Here is a 16,794-nt window from a genome sequence, read left to right as displayed (position 1 = left end):
GTATATTCAATATACTTCACCAACACCCTAATTTAGAGGTATCAATTCTTCTTTGGTCTTCCTTATTCATTGTTCAGCTTTCACATGCATATGAGGTGACTGAAAACACTATGGCAAGGGTCAGGTGCGTCTTAGTCCTTAAAGTGACATCTTTGCTTTTTAACACTTTAAAGAGGTCTTTTGCAGCAGATTTGCCCAGTGCAATGCGTCTTTTGATTTCTTGACTGCTGCTTCCATGGGCGTTGATTGTGCATTCATGTAATATGAAATCCTTGACAACTTCAATCTTTTCTCCGTTTATCATGATGTTACTTATTGGTCCAGTTGTAAGAATTTTTGTTTTCTTTACATAGAGGTGCACTCCATACTGAAGGCTGGAGACTTTGATCTTCGTCAGTAAGTGCTTCAAATCCTCTTCATTTTCAGCAAGCAAGGTTGTGTCACTTGCATATTGCAGGTTGTTCATGAGTCTTCTATCCTGATGCAGTATTCTTCTTCATATAGTCCACCTTCTCAGATTATTTGCTCAGCATGCAGATTAAATATAAATACCATTTTATTGGTATTGAATATATGTTTAAGACCAGTATTTCTTGCAGAAGTTAGTGAATGTAATATGCATCATATTACAATTAACAAAAAGAGTGAGTTTCTAGGGGAAAAAAAGGCTTAATGTCCTTATTAACATTTGCTTCATTTAATCAATTGCTTAATTTTTTGGCCCTCTACCAGCAGTAAACATAAGGCTTTATATAGTTTAGTTAATAAATTGCATAAAAATGTGAAATTCTAAAAAATATTCATATATGAAGAGAAGAACTCAAAAATCAAAATATAAATCGTATCTATTTCCTTGGGATATGTACTTATGTCAAATATCACTGAAATTAGAAAAAATTATTTCTACTACTACAAGCATTTTGTAGTGAGCAAATATTTAGATAGAAACTGGTACAAAAATGTTTGCTTCCATTGAAAACACTGTCATATTGTACCTGATTTCTCTCAGACATGAGAAAATCAATTCTTCCCCCAGGTAGTCCAAGTTCAATATAAGTTTTTACTAATCGAAGATCTGCACTGTTACCTAGAAAAAGAAAAATTATATTTAAAGGATGGGACAAAGTAAAGGTATAAAGTACATCGTCATTTATTTTTACACTATTTGAAGACCAGATTATGGCCTATGCCAGTTATGAACAAACAATGCATTCTGAAATAGAGAGTTCTCGATTTTTATGTCAAAGCTGGTATCTATTAGGTAGACAATGTCATTCATCAGTTTGTTTCTTAGGAGTTTTTGGTCACATTAATGCTTTCTAATGGTGTATTTGTTTAACTAACTGTTAGCCCATCAGTTTTGTGACTGCTGGCTATAGTAGCTGTGAATGACTGGCTAAGTGCTCTTTACCATCACCATTCTAGATGATTATTTAACAAACCTTGAATACATTTTAGGTTTACATTTAAGCTGTTCACCTTCCTCTGGTGATAATGGTAGAGACTGAGAGAGTGCAAAATCTAGTTAAATAATCTAAAATAGTTTATTAACTTAAAATATATTTATAAATATAAAATATTTATAATATAAAATATAATCATTAACTAAAAAAAAAGTCTAGTAGATTTTGTTATTCCTTTGGATTTAACAGGAATATAAAAATGTCTTTATCAACTGCTGAATTTTTACTTTACCTCTCCAATTTACATCTTTTAGAAGTCTCGTGAATTAATTCACTGACAGAGATTATTGTTTTATTCCTGATTCTAAAAGGAACACTTCTAGTGTGTCACTATTAAGTATAAATTTTACATGGGCTGGAAAAATATATGCTTAATCACACTAATGAACTAGCCTAGTCCTACTTAAGGTTTAAACTTTGGTGCTTAGTTGTCATAATTGGGAATAGATATTGGATTTTACTAATAGTTTCTTACTTGAGTTTCTGATATAGTATATTTTGTTAATAAATTTATCTTTGCATTCTGGAAGCTAAACTATTTGTTATAGTGACTTACATTAATATCTTGATTCTATCTGCTAGAGTTTTCTTAAGTGTATTTGTGTCAGATGGGTCTATTGGTTTTTAGGGTATTGCTGTGATATCCTTACCAGATTTGGTAGTAAGTTTAGGTTAACTTCCAAGAATAACATGACCTGCATTCTATCTTTTTTTCTATTATTCTGGAACAATTTTTGTGACATAAGATGAATCTGTTTCTTGAAAATTTCAAAGAAGAATCTGTCAGATTCCATTGAAGATTTCTTGAAGATGATTCTTTGAAAATGTTGTAATTTGGGAATGGTGGTGGTATTGAAGGTATTATATTTTCTGAGAGATTTAAAAAAAAAATCCCCAATTTCATGAGGATTTACTAGCACTGTCCTAGAATTCTTATAATCCATAAAATCCTTTGTCAGTTTGTTCTTACAGAATCACATAATATAGTAACACACTGCTAGTCTAGGGATACCTAGCATAATTCTTATGTCTAGAAAAATAGTCCATTGAGTAACCAAAATGCTGGTCATGAAACCACAGCATGAAAACCAGGTATTTATAATTTAGGAGCCCTGTTGATGCAATGGTTAAGCATTGGCTGCTAACTGAGAAAGGTCAGCAGTTCCAACCTACCAACCACTCTGGGAGAAAGACGTGGCAATCTGCTTCTGTAAAGATTTACAGCCTTGGAAATCCTATGAGGTAGTTCTATTGTATCCCATGGGTTGCATGAGTTGGAATGGACTTGATGGCAATGGGTATTTATAATTTAATTTATATGTTAGCAATAGTTAATGAACTTTTAGTTCATTAAGAATATTGGTTTTTCTAGCTTATAAGTTTAAAGCAGCAAGCTATAAGAGAACTAGGAAAATTATCCAATGAGACAAAACGATTGTTATGATGTGGTAGGTGACAAGACCAATAATGAGAGAGAAGACACAAAACTCTAAAGTTAAAATAAAGTGTTGGCATATGGATGTCAGTTCCATGAAAAATTAGTTTAAAAAGGAAATCTAATATTATACTTAGCAAAATTAAGTATATTTCTATTTTAAAATGTATTTAAGATTTAATTAATTAAAAATTTTTTTCTGTTCAAAGATTAAATAAGACAAAATAGGATCTATTATGAAAAGAAACCATATTGTTATGAGTTGTTATGACATCAATAGATATCACATACCATCTAACCCATGCACACAGACAATAAGATGTACTCCGTCTTCAGAGCTATCTTCTTCTTCCACACTAAAATAAGGTACTGAGGATGCCAGTAGAGGAACATCACTGTACATGAATCCTGGGAGTTTAAGTTGCTTCAATTCTTCTTTTGCCTGAAGGAAACTGAAGTAAAAAAATTATAAAAGGTAACTCCTTACTAAGTATCATACTCAGGTTTTAGAACTAAAAAGACAATCTGCTCAATTTACAGAACTGAAGAGGGAGAAACTCAACAATATTTGGTTTTAAAACCCTAAAAAGTATGTGGAATCACATAACTGACTTAGAAATTCAAGTTCTGGTAACTTCAAAAGATGTTTCAAATACTGTAGTAGTATAATTTTCTTTATTATTTTTAGTACGTTATCTAATCAAATACAATGAACACTTTAAACCTGAAAAATCACTTAATACTCTTTAAATTTGAAATCAACTAAGAAAATATTACGAGCAGAGCTAGGCTTTCTGTAAAATTTTATATTATATACATAGAAAAGAAGGTCGGAGAGATGCTAGAAAAATGACAATCCGACACTTATCCTGTAGTCAAAACTATCCTCTTTGCTCCTTTTTAATCTTACATAAACGGAAGGAAAGGAGCTATTCTACAAAGTTTAACCATGAGAATGGTGGTTACAGTATTTAGTAAAAACCAGTTGCCATCAAGTCAGTTCTGACTCATGAAGACCTCATGTGTGTCAGAGTGGAACTGTGCTCCATAGGGTGTTCAACGGCTGATTTTTTTTGGGAAGTAGATCACCAGGCCTTTCTTCTAAGACACCTCTGGGTGGACTCAAACCTCCAACCTTCCAGTTAGCATCCAAGTGTATTAACCATTGGTACCACCCAGTGATTTTAGATAATTACGGTATTTGTATTTTTCTCTACAATACCATTGAGAAGGTGCAGAACTAAGAGGGGGATGTGACTAATACATTATTTAACAAATCATTTGGACTGATAAAACTCAAAGAAGCTGATGAACACTAAACTGAGCAGGATACACTGTGTGAAGACATGTAGACCATTGTTTTCCTTAATAATCCATAAACATTTGGAGGCACCCAGAAGGTGATATAACTGTCAACTTCTTCAACTTATATTCTTTACTGCCATTATCTTCTCACTAGTTTCAAAGGTTTTGGCACTATGGATCTTAATTAGATGTACAGATCACAATAGTCTGGGGATAGGAATATTTTGAGTCAGTGACGTACAAGTAACTGTCATTCCTCAAAATTTTTGGATACTTTATCGACCTGTGAGATCTTATCTAAATCCCTGGCTTAGATGAGGCAATTTTTAGTGTTATAGACTTAGTTTCTAGTAACCTGCTTCATTATCTAATATTGTCCTCATTCCCTAAGTATACTTATAAAACTGAGGTTTTCTCTGGGGCTAATGGGGGAGAAATAAGATACTGATGAAAAAAAAAAAAAGGTTCGCCCTCAATTATCTAATTAGGAATGTCTAGCCTATAGAACAGGACCCCTGGTAGCACAGAGGTTAAGTGCTCAGCTACTAACTACAAGGTCGACAGTTTGAACCCACCATCACTCTGTGCAGATGTGGCAGTCTGCTCCTGTAAAGATTACAGCCTTGGAAACCCTATGTGCAATTCTACTCTGTCCCATAGGGTAACTATGAGTCGGAATCGATCCCACGGCAATGGTTAGAACAGGACAACCATTCGGCGAACTACAGGTCTGTCTGGCAAAAAGTGTACTGTGTTCATATCTCCATTTTAGACAGCTAATCAAAGAAGCATTTTTGTATTACAGAGACAAGAGAACAAAATAGACATTAATCCCTTTAGCACTACTTATGATGATGATAATATATATATACATATATATATATATACACACACACACATATATACATATATTTTTTTTAGTAGCACATACTATTATCACTCCATTACTTACGCTTGTATTTGAGGTTTTGGTGAATTTTCATACCAGGAAAATGATGAAGTGAAGTTGTAGGATGTGCTGCTTGGCTGTTTTGTAATGGCATCAAATTTACTGTTAGAAGAACATTTAAAACTACAAGGAGACTCTCGTGGTGCGGATGGGAAAGACAAACAACCCGAAGTACAGACAGTAGGCATGTTTATACCATCCCTCAGATATTCACTATGTATTTTTTCAGATTTTATAAGTTTTTCTTCTGTTAGTGCATCTCTGTTTGTAAAGTGAACATTTACTGTTTCTTCCAAAGCTGAGTAATCTGTTTCTTCATGATACCCATTTTGAACCATTTGCTGATCCTGTTCTTCCTCCTCATCCTCTTTAATCTGTTCCTGCTGAAGATTACTAATTTCTTTTTCAAAAGTTTCCTTCTGAGAGCTAAAGGAATTGCCGTAGTTAACAGCACATGTGTTAGAAATATCTGTACTGCTTTGAGAACCAAAATAATTTTCCACGAGTCCTTGCTTTACCACATCAGTACTGGATGAAAACGGGTCACCTGCACCCAGATGACTTTCATTTTTGACTGTAGAGACTTGTGAATATATTTGTTTGTGATTTAATGTATCACTAGTTATTCTTTTCACAGTTCTATCTTCATTAATTTCTGTATTAGTAGAAACGCAACCTGAAACAACACAAGGGGTTCCTAAAGAAATCAGTGTTGAATTTAATTTAATTGCTGTCTCTACAGGGTTATTGGATTTATTAGGACTCTGAGAGCCTGTACACATACTGTCCAAGTTAGGTTTGGAGCTGCTACTACTTTTCACATCACTGGAAGTATATTCATCTGAAAAAACAAATTGTAAAGAGTCTTTAGTGCTTGAATTTAAGGAATGTATTGCTATAGTTTCATTGTCCAAATGCCCTGAAAATACAACACTCTGCTGTTGCAAGATAATACTTGACTTTTTACTATCATCACATTTTGGCAAATCAATTGTTCCCAGATTTAATACAGTTTTGCTATCGCTTAGATGGCATTCAGGTACGACAAATTTCTTAGAATTTTCATCAGGTGACAGTTCATCATCAGAAGGCAGAGAGTTTATGGATGTCAAAGATGACTGTATTTCACTTAAAGCACTTGTACTCTCAGTACAATGACTTTCTAATGAAAATTTTACATTATAATCAGGTTTCATCAAAAGCTGAGGAAATAATCTTTCATTATTATAAGGAACTTGCCCTTGTACAGTTTCAAAAACTACATCAGGGTTTGGATGTGTTGCAAAAGAACTTGGTTCACTTTCAACACCTGAATCTGAAAATCTAGATGAAGCATATGTGGCATGAATATCTGGTATCTTAACTGTATCTCCACTTACTACAACATGATATTCTTTTGTAGAAGGAACAGGTAGATTACTTCTTAACTTAGCTAATGAGTCTCCAATAGAACGACACTTTGCTTCCTGTAAAGCTTCCTTTTCAAGTGTTATTTCTATAGATTTAGATTTACCATTAGATTCTAAGGATTCAGTGTTGGGTAGCTGTAAATTATCCACAAATAGTTCATCTTGTCGTGGCTCTGTCCAAGGTCCTATTTTAACAGTTATTTTCTCTCCCCCAAAAGGATCTTTATTACTGGGCTTTACTTCAATTGTTCTAACTCCCGAAGATGGAGTTGTCTGATGATCATGGCAATCGTCTGATGAACTTCTGGAAGCCAGATTGCGTTCCACTTGTGTAATTTCATTATCATCTTGGGAGATACCAAGTTTACCTGAAATGGACAAATTTGCACAAAGATTTAGGCTGCCAGAGTTCAAAGGATCAAATTGGTTTGGTTGCACATTTTCAATATCTGGAGACTTTTGTTCAGTTCTCTCTGTATCTGTTGGCAAATAGCTAGCTTCCTTTTGAATTGTCTGTCTGATGTAGGTCTTTGGGTCAAAATTATATCCACATATTGTGGGATCCAGACCTTCTTTCTGACTATGTGAAGGATTGCCTTCAAAGCATTTAGAGAGATCATTTGATGCTGTACTTTTCAAACATTTGTAGCCTACTAAAACCACAGAATCCTTAGAGTTCTGTTTTATTAATTTTTTTGTGTTTTCAGGTTTCATTGTTTTCATAAGCTTAGTAACCTTAACTTTGGATTTATTTGAATCTTCATTCGTTCCTTTTAGAGATTTTGTTAGCTGCTTTTCACCTTCTGTATACCAAATACTGGAGGCACCAGCAGGTCTGACTTTCAACTCTGGGCTAGAAAGTCCAGCTACAGAGCTTTCTTCAGTCTCATATTTATCCACTCTACTGGACTCTGATCTCTGAAGATTCTGAATTCCCATCCAGGGTGCATCTAAGTCTTTTATCCAAAGAAAAAAAGATTCAGGTTTAAAACAAGGTGTGAAAACTCATACGATTAAGACTACTTTTTCTGACTATAACTTTCTAATACCTCAAAAAAATTAACAAAACTAGAGGGGGAAAAACTATTCCACATTAGGGAATGGTTTTACGTATATCAGGAAGCATATACTAAAAATAAAAATGATACACAAGGCATACATATTTTAGTTAGATTACACTTACCTTCAGTAACAGAATCTAAATACCTATCTTCAAAGATTATAGGTAATGAATTGAGATCTCCATCTAATTCACTACATTCAACAGGTAGGGGTGGAAGAGAACTGCAGAAGGAAGTATTTTTGATAGCGTTGCACATCTGTAGATGACTCTGAGCACTGAAAAATATTTCTTATATCAGGCTGTAGTAAAAAAAAAAAACTACACCCAACTCCATTTTTGAGACTCTACACCCTTGCCTCCAGCTCACTGTTCCTGAACCCCCTCAAGATGTAACCTCCTTACGAAAGAGTTCCTTGGTCAGAGATAAAAACTTGTAAAATAAAAATTACAGGGAACAAAGTTCTTCTCTTTTCCAAAAAATCCTAAGTAGAAATTAAATGATTCAACCTCAGAATGAGTATGTAAACTAGACACATTAGTAAAATTAATTTATTAATTACTTAATTTACATTATATTCTTCTACATTGTCTTGTGTATTTCAAAGGGAGTATCTATGCTTACTATTTGAACTTCCTAATTTGTTATGAATAGCATATAAGAAAAATACTGAAAGCCCAAGTGTCTAATTATTTGATGATGATGTTATAAAAAAAATGTGTTCCATTGCTACTATTCTACTTAACACATATTAATGAATAAAATTAACAACTATTTAAAACAGGTTATAATTTTCTAATACAAAATAGTTTTAAAAAACTCTTTTCTATGGAAAATTTCAAACAAATCAAAGTAAAAAGAACAGTACAATCACTCAGCTTCAACAACTAACAATGTTTTGCCAATCTTGTTTTATCTAAACCTCCTTCCACTTACCCACTCCCTCACTCTATTATCTACATGCATAGATATAAACAAATATTAACTGTGCTATTTTGACAAATGAATACATGATTCAGAACATTTCTATCTACCTAGACAGTTTTCTCAAGTCTTCCCAGTCAATCTCCCCATCCCACATCAACTTCCCCAACCCCCACCTAACAAACAGTTCTGACTTTTTGAACCTTAGTTTTACCTGTTCCAGAACTTTACATAGATAGAATCATAGAATATTTACTTTTGTATCTGACTCATTTTGCTCAGCATAATGCCTTCAAAATATTCTTTAAAGCCAAAGAAAATCAGGCCTAAATATACTTAGTAAGAAAAATGGAAGGCATTTATTTTAGATATTCTAACTTCATATCATTTGCGTAAGGGAAGGCAGTGTCAGTCTGGCTAAAAATTGTAAAACTCTGTAATACATAATGATGAATGCAAGAGATCCTGGTCTGCAAAAATAAAGATAGAACAAAATGGTCAAATGGAAGGCTGGAGCTAGAGCTGTACAGGTCTACCAAAGTTACAGTAGATCTGCTATGGCATAAGGGGTAACAGTGTATTTTGTTTCTTCATGCATGGTATGGGGCTTTCATTAAGTGATTCATAAGATTAAACCAAACTTGATTAAACAGAGGATTTATGAACTTCAAATTATCCTAATTTTTTTCTATTATAAATATTGTATATTCTGTCACTGATAAATTTTGCAGAGTAATTTTATGTAAAAGAAAATAAAATTATTTTAATTTTGGATTTATGCCACTTACTGAAGTTCCTGGTATGCAATGGCAGCTTCTCTTGGATGTTCAAAACAAAAGAATGCCTCAGAAAATCTGCGTACCTGAAAAATTCCAAAAGGGTACAGTTATTAATAATATGGCAAATTTTAATAGCCAATCAGGCAAGGAAGATGGTAGGGAAAGAAACTCCCTCCACTGCTCTTTCCACAAGCTCCCTGTGAGAATTAATCTCCCTCTCTCACTCCTCTTGTAATGTGTCGTCAAATTGTTTTCAACTCATAGAGATCCATGTCACAGAATAGAACTGCCCCATAGGGTTTTCTTGGCTATAATCTTTACAAAAGCAAATCAGCAGGTCTTTCTCCCACTGGAGCCACTGGGTAGGTTCAAACTGCCAACCTTTCTCCCCACTTGTCCTGATTCCTACAGTAACAACTATCATTTCTTGACAGCATCCTACCTACCATTTTTTTATTTAAATAAACAAAACAAAAAACCCAAATCAGTTGCCATCTAGTCGATTCTGACTCATGGTGACCTCATATGTGCAGAGTAGAACTGTTCTACAGTGTTTTCAAGGTTGTGAACTTTTGGAAGCTGATCACCAGGCTTTTCTTCCAAGGTGCGTGTGGGTGGGTTCAAATCGCAAACCTTTTGATTGGTAGTCAAGTGGTTAACCATTTGTGCCACCCAGGGACTCTTAAAACTATATAAAAACCCTATCAAGCAGATATTAATCTTATTTAATATGTGAAGAAACTGAGGCACAAAGAGGTTAATTACCTGGCCAAGACAACATAGCTAGTAAGTGGGAAAACTGAGATTCAAACAGAGATATGAGAAACTCATATCTTGTGTTGCAAATCATACTTTATCTTTTTCCTTCTGCATTAATACTCCATTACCAGAAAGTCTCTTCTTTTTTCTATGCACCCACATAAGGTCTTCTTTTTATATTCTCTCACCATGATTATCATGCTGTGGCAATGTATAATACATAAGCTTATTAACTGTATTGTGTGACCATAACTAATGTATGACTGCCACCTGATGGCAGCACAGCTTAATTTTAAGGCAAGACATACACAGAAAGAATGCTGAATTTACAAACTGAAACTGAGAGTATGAAGAATATATATTACTAATTTGGTATATTTGTTTCGTGTACATACCCTAATTTTTAAAAAATTCACTTATTATGCAGTATCAACTATTTGAAATTTAGCAAAGAACTAGGAGGGGAGAAAAAGCTCCTGAGCCTTCAAAATGGGCTTACTTTCGTTAATACTTGATAGAGTCAGTTGCGCCTTTGTCTGTGTTCAACCTAATATGTTGCTTATATTATACTGCTAATATAGAATTATAACACTTTTTTATATGTGCCCATTTTCCCAGTTAGATTCTAATGTTAATGATCATATTACCTATGGTACCTTGCAAAAAGGCAGGCACCTCACAAATGTTTACTGAACAAATGTTCTTTAAGTCCATGCATTTTACTCATGCCAGAATACCTTAAAGTTTTTCACATAAAGCTGACTTATGATTACTTTTAGGTACATTTCTAACTGGTCTAAGTAATTTGGTTTCTCAAGCTACAGCACATTAAAAAAGAAAATTAAACAAAGGAAAAAGGAGAATTACAGAGGTAAGTCTACATAGACAGTTATGAGAAATGAGAATTTCACGGTTAAAAAAAAGAAAAAAGGAACCCCCTTAAAAAAAACCAGAACATCCCTGTAAAAAGCAGATAAAAATTAATATAATTTGGGACTGTTTAATGAAGGAACCAATATTTTTAATAGCATAGAGCATCAGTGTACTAAAGCTGAGTGCACTGACTGAAATTCATAACGATATGGAAAACATTATGAAAGGGTTAAATTGCATTCACACTGCCTTCCCAAGGCAGGGAGCCATGAATCCCACTGTAAAGTTTTCCTTTAAAGTGGTTTTGTTTCCCCAGAGAAAACCTTTCAGCCAAACAATGGACAGGCCCATAAAATAAACAATAACACCTGAGAGGAACCTGCTCCTTAGAATAAATTATACAAGCTCAAAAGAACATTTGCCCCAAAGCAAAGATGAGAAGGCAGGAAGGGGTAGAAAAGCCAGAGGAAAGGAAATGGGGAATCCACGGTGGAAATGCGGAGAGTGCTGACACATTATAGGGAATGCAACCAATGTCATGGAATATTTTATGTACAAACTATCAAGTGGGAAACTAATTTGCTCTGTAAACTTTCACCTAAAGCACAATAAAAAATTAACATAAAAAATTAAGTGGTTTTGTGTATATGGAGCCCTGGTAGTGCAGTGGTTAAGAACTCCGCTGCTAACCAAAAGGGTGGCAGCTCAAATCCATCAGCTGCTCCTTGGAAACCCTATGGGGCAGTTCTACTCTGTCCTTTAGGGTCACTATGAGTCAGAACGACTTGACAGCAATGGGTTTGGTTTTTTTTTGGTTCAATAGTTAATGATAGGAGCCTTGATGGTACAATGGTTAAAGCGCTGGGCTGCTAACCGAAAGGTAGGTGGTTTGAACCCAGCAGTCAATCCTCGGGATAATGATGTGGTAGTTTGCTTCCGTAAAGCTTAACAACCTTGGAAGCCCTATGGGGCAGTTCTACTCTGTCCTATAGGGTAGCTATGTGTTGAAATCGACTCCAACGCAGTGGGTTTTTGGGTAGTTGAAGTTCTTTTCATGTGCTTGTTGACATTTGAATATCCTCTGGTGAAATGTCTATTCAAGTCTTTTGCTCATTTTTTGATTGGGTTGTCTGTCTTTTTGTTAAGTTATAGACATTTTATATATATTTTGGATATTAGACCCTTATTGAATTTATGGTTCTGGAAAAATTTCTCCCCATCTGTAGGATGCCTCTTCATTTTGTTGATAAAGTCTCTGACGAACAAAAGTATTTAATTTCTGAGGTTGTATTTATCTATTTTGCCTTTGCTACTTTTACTTTTGTTTTCATATCAGATAATGCATCATTAAAACTAGGCCTCACAGCCTTGTCCCTACATTTTCTTCTAAGAATTTTGTAGTTTTTGTTTTCACATGTATGTCCTTAATCTATTTTGAATTGTTTTTTGTGTACAGTGTAAGGCGGATCCTGTTTCATTCTCCTGCATATGGAAAACCAATTTTCCCAGCACCATTTAAGAGACCTTTCCTTTCCCATTGAATGAACTTGCACCCTTGTAAAAAATCTGTTGACCACAGATGTATGGATTTATTTCTGGACTCTCTATTCTATTCCATTGGTCTATATGTCTGTTATTACACCAATATCAGGCTCTTTAAATTACCGTGGCTATATAGTATACACATAAGCAGCCCTGGTGGCGCAGTGGTTAAAGCAACTGACTGCTAACCAAAAGGTCAGTGGTTCAAAACCACCAGCGGCTCCACAGGAGAAAGATGTGGTAGTCTGCTTCCATTGAGATTGACAGCCTTGGAAACCCTATGGGGTCGCTGAGTCAGAATCAACTTGATGGCAGTGGGTTACATAGTATGTTTTGATATCAACAAGTGTGAGTTCTCCTACATTATTCTTCTTCTTCAAGATTACTTTACCTATCTGAGGTCCCTTGCCCTTTCATATCAATTTGAGGACTTGAGCAGGAAAGTACTTTTAAGCAATGATTATAATCGTTCAAGGACTAAAAGCAGCAGCTGATCATTATGAGTGAACAGACAGGGAAACTTCTTTGATGTTTCAGTATGCTATTTGGTAGGGTTGCATGGGATGTACACTAAAAAACATTTGCTGTTTATCTGAAATTAAAATTTAACTGGGCATTCTATATTTTTATTTGCTAAATTTAGCAACCCTACCAAAGACGATATTGAAATATGAACTTTTTTTAGCATAATTATTCCAAAATTTTGCACAGGACATACTTATACTAAAAAAAACTTTATCTGCTGTTTACCTGAAATTCAAGTTTAACTGGTATGATTATTAAGGGTGTGTGTCAACTTGGCTGGGCCATGATCCTCAGTGGTTTGGCAGTTATAATGTACTTTGGCAGTTGTTTGATGGTGTGATCACTTCCATGCTGAGATTTGATATAATGTGATCACCTCCATGATGGGATCTGCTGTAAGTACAACCAGTTGAAAGGGAGTTTCCTTTGGGGGGGTGGCCTGTATCCAATATAGGTGGACTTTCTGGCAAGGCTTGTGGGCTTTTGCTCACTCTGGATCCTGCAGCTGGCTCCTGTTTGTGTGACCTCCGGTTCTTGGGACTTGAGCTAGCAGCTTACCTATGGTCTTGCCTGCCGATCTTGGGATCTGTTGGTCTTCACAGCCTGTGAGCAAGAGCCCTGCTGTCTGACCTGCCAACCTTGGGTTCGTCAGCCCCTGTGGCTACATGAATCAGGAGAAGCCTCTAGCCTGACCCACGGATTTGGTATGTTCCAGCCTCTACAACCGCGTGAGCCATTTCCTTGATATAAACCTCTCTCTTTACTGGTTTTGCTTCTCTAGAGAACCCAGCCTAAGACAACTGGACATTCTGTATTTTGTCTGGCAACCCTATGTATTTGGCCTGAGTGTCATTATTTGTAATATATGGCACCACAGGACTAAAGATTTATATAAATTAACAGTTAATAAATCTGTTTGAAAGAATGTCAAATCAAATGTTACTGTGTCTGAATCTACCAGCCCTACCAACAATTTGTTTAAGGCAGACTACAAGTCTGTACTGCTGGAACGAGGCACAAAGTCTGACTCTCAAAGTCTGTAAACTGAATAGATTGATCTCCTTAGTACTGGGATTACAATTCCAGGCACAAGCCACAATCAACATTAAACATGGGATCTTTGATGTTATAATGAGAGGCATTATAATACAGTGAGGCATGGATGTTCATACCAAAAGCCTTTAAGTCAGACTCAGATCACAGTTCCGCATTTCCTAGTTGTGTAACATTGGCATAACCTCTCTGACTCTCAGTTTCTCTCTTGTAAAACGGTATTATAAAAAATGGTCTTATACGGTAGTATTTAGGATTTGATGAGAAAATGTTTGTTAAACAGTTAGCACTGTGTTTGGCATACAGCAAGTGTTCAATAGCCCAGTACCTTTATTACTATTCTTGCTGTTGAAAGTCCTACTGGAAATCTCATCTATAAAATACTTTTTTCATGTTTCACCCTAGTCTAAATCAAGGAATAACGATGGCAGAGAATAATCTATACAGTAACCAAAAAGATCTGTGATCTTTAATTAAATGTATAGTTCTAAAATTTCACTGAAGATATAAACATCTACCAGAACTAATCAGAAAATACTTGAGGGGAAAAAAATCCATCCATTAAGCTGCAACCCCTAAGAACAAAAACATAAAGCTCTAAGATGATAAAATTTTCTAGTTACGTGATGGGATGGTTGAACATTAACTGTCCTCAGAATATTTAAATTCAGGGCTCTAGAACCCATACGTCGTAAGGGGAGGTCTGTAAGTTTTTTCTATAAAGGGCCAGAAAGTAAATATTATAGGGCTGCATGCCATATATGGTTTCTCTTGACTATTCTTGTTTTTGTCTTTTTAACAACTTTTTAAAAAATGTAAAAACCATTCTTAGTTCACAGGTCATACAAAAACATGGTGTAGATTTGGCCTTTGACCTCTGACTATGGTAAAAATTTGGAAGCACTAGCCACAAAGATCAGTAAGATTGTTGAGGGAATACACTGCAATGAAAGTGAGTTCTCTATCAGACATAATGTGGGGAAACATGGGGCTCTTGCATTTCTGTAAGTTTCGTGAGCAAAAGCACTGACTGCCTTTGTTCTAGATTATCTTTGTTCTAGACTATCTTTTCAAGGATGTTTATATTAGGAACACCTTGGAAAGACAGAGATGTGCTTCCCTTTAAAGGCAGGTTTGCTTACAGCTTTGGAAGACAACGATTCTCTTTGGAACAAAGAGCAGTCATGCTTACCATCCATTAAATAAGATTTGGGTTCCCTCAGCACAGGGGTTTTCTCCTGGAATGCAATTCACTGGATGTGCAGGTGTAACCTGGCCTTCTTTATGCTGGGCTGTGGATTTGGGGCTTGAGGAATCAGCACAAATGATAATACTCTGGCTACTGCTATTGCAATGAGTAATAGTTATCTGTCTCCTGTCTCATGTCTCCTGTCAGCATCTGTGAATCTATAACAGGCTAACTTGTTAGCTTACAAGTAGGGTAAAATCTCAGACCTATTACAGGTCTCGACACATACAAAATTCATTATAATTTCAAATATTTTCCCTTTTTACAAGTTATTTTATAATTCCATTTCACCATTTGAGATAACAAAGTCATCTTTCACTTGATCATAAATATCTTTTGTTCCAGTATGTGGTACTGGGAACCATTCACATACATCAGTCTCTATATGCTCTAATGTAAACGTGTGTAAATATGTGACTAAAGAGCAACAATTTTAGATGACTTAATTTGCCAGTATTCTGAAAACCTGCCCTTTCTAAATCTTGATATCAAATAATATGGCTGTACAAATATTTAACTAATTCATTAAATTGTTCTAGTATAGCTTTCCATTTCCACTTTTTTAGTTCAACTTTTTGCTTCACTATTATTTTTCATCCCAATAAGGAGAGATTCCAAATCATAGGTTTGCTTCTGTAACTTGCTTTAATTGTGCTGCTTCTGAATACATTAACAGGTAGCCTACAGACTCTGTTTTGACCCAGTTTATCTCTATCAACACTGAATGACACTTGGACTACTTTGGTTATTGTAGACTTAGCACTGCATTCTCTGAATACCAAAATATTTTATGAGCAAAGTTCCTGTTGAATTGCATGAATGGGAGCCAGAGGACATAATATGCCACCATTTCCATACTTTTTGTGATGCATTGCAAGGTAGGGCTTCCCCCTTCTTAAGTAACATCAAGGCACTTGCTCACTGTGTCTTATTTACCATCAAGTCCTTAAGGAGTTACAAGGGCCCTATCTTGATATGGAATAAGGTGAGGAAAGGGTAAAATTTCAAAGTTTATCTTACTTCTTGTCTTGGCCTCCTTTCTTTGCCCCTTCTTCTCAAAGTTCAGATTTCACCAGCTGCTCCCTGACTATTCAAATTTCCTTTCTTGTTCCTATTCTTCCTAGGACAGCCCTATCCCTCTACAATATCATGCTACAAAGTTGCCTCTCATCCTTGCTATCATTCTCTTCCCAGAACTTCCATTTGGATGGGACTAGGTATTAACAGAGCATTTTATTTTTTTATATTTTATTGTACTTCAGGTGAAGGCTTACATGACAGATAGTTTCTCATGTAACAGTAACACACATGATGTTTTATGACATTGGTTAACAACCCCACAACATTTTAACCCTCTAAATTCTCAACTTTTTTTTTTTTTTTTGTGAAAATACACATAGCCAAAGATACGCCATTTCAAAAATTTTTTTTACATACACATTTAAGTGACATTGACTACGCTCTTCTA

General features: G+C 35.2%; 1 protein-coding gene across 11 annotated transcripts in view; it reads right to left on the bottom strand.

The window, feature by feature from the left end:
* Positions 1-16,794, bottom strand: part of FAM135A (family with sequence similarity 135 member A) — a 126,601-nt gene that overhangs the window by 21,925 nt on the left and 87,882 nt on the right. For 6 of the 11 annotated variants that reach the window (XM_023735864.1, XM_004381359.2, XM_023735865.1 and 3 more), the window contains 5 exons: positions 9,335-9,408; positions 7,745-7,899; positions 5,156-7,517; positions 3,190-3,350; positions 996-1,087 (listed from right to left, as the gene is read on the bottom strand). In XM_023735864.1, the coding sequence (XP_023591632.1) occupies positions 996-1,087; positions 3,190-3,350; positions 5,156-7,517; positions 7,745-7,899; positions 9,335-9,408 (2,844 nt within the window). The remainder of the gene's footprint in view (positions 1-995; positions 1,088-3,189; positions 3,351-5,155; positions 7,518-7,744; positions 7,900-9,334; positions 9,409-16,794) is intronic. The other 5 variants (XM_023735872.1, XM_023735873.1, XM_004381360.2 and 2 more) reach the window with 3 other exon arrangements.

Source organism: Trichechus manatus, unplaced genomic scaffold (assembly GCF_000243295.1).
Source record: "Trichechus manatus latirostris isolate Lorelei unplaced genomic scaffold, TriManLat1.0 scaffold00083, whole genome shotgun sequence".
NCBI classification, from domain to species: Eukaryota; Metazoa; Chordata; class Mammalia; order Sirenia; family Trichechidae; genus Trichechus; species Trichechus manatus.
This window is presented reverse-complemented; position numbering and strand designations above follow the sequence as displayed.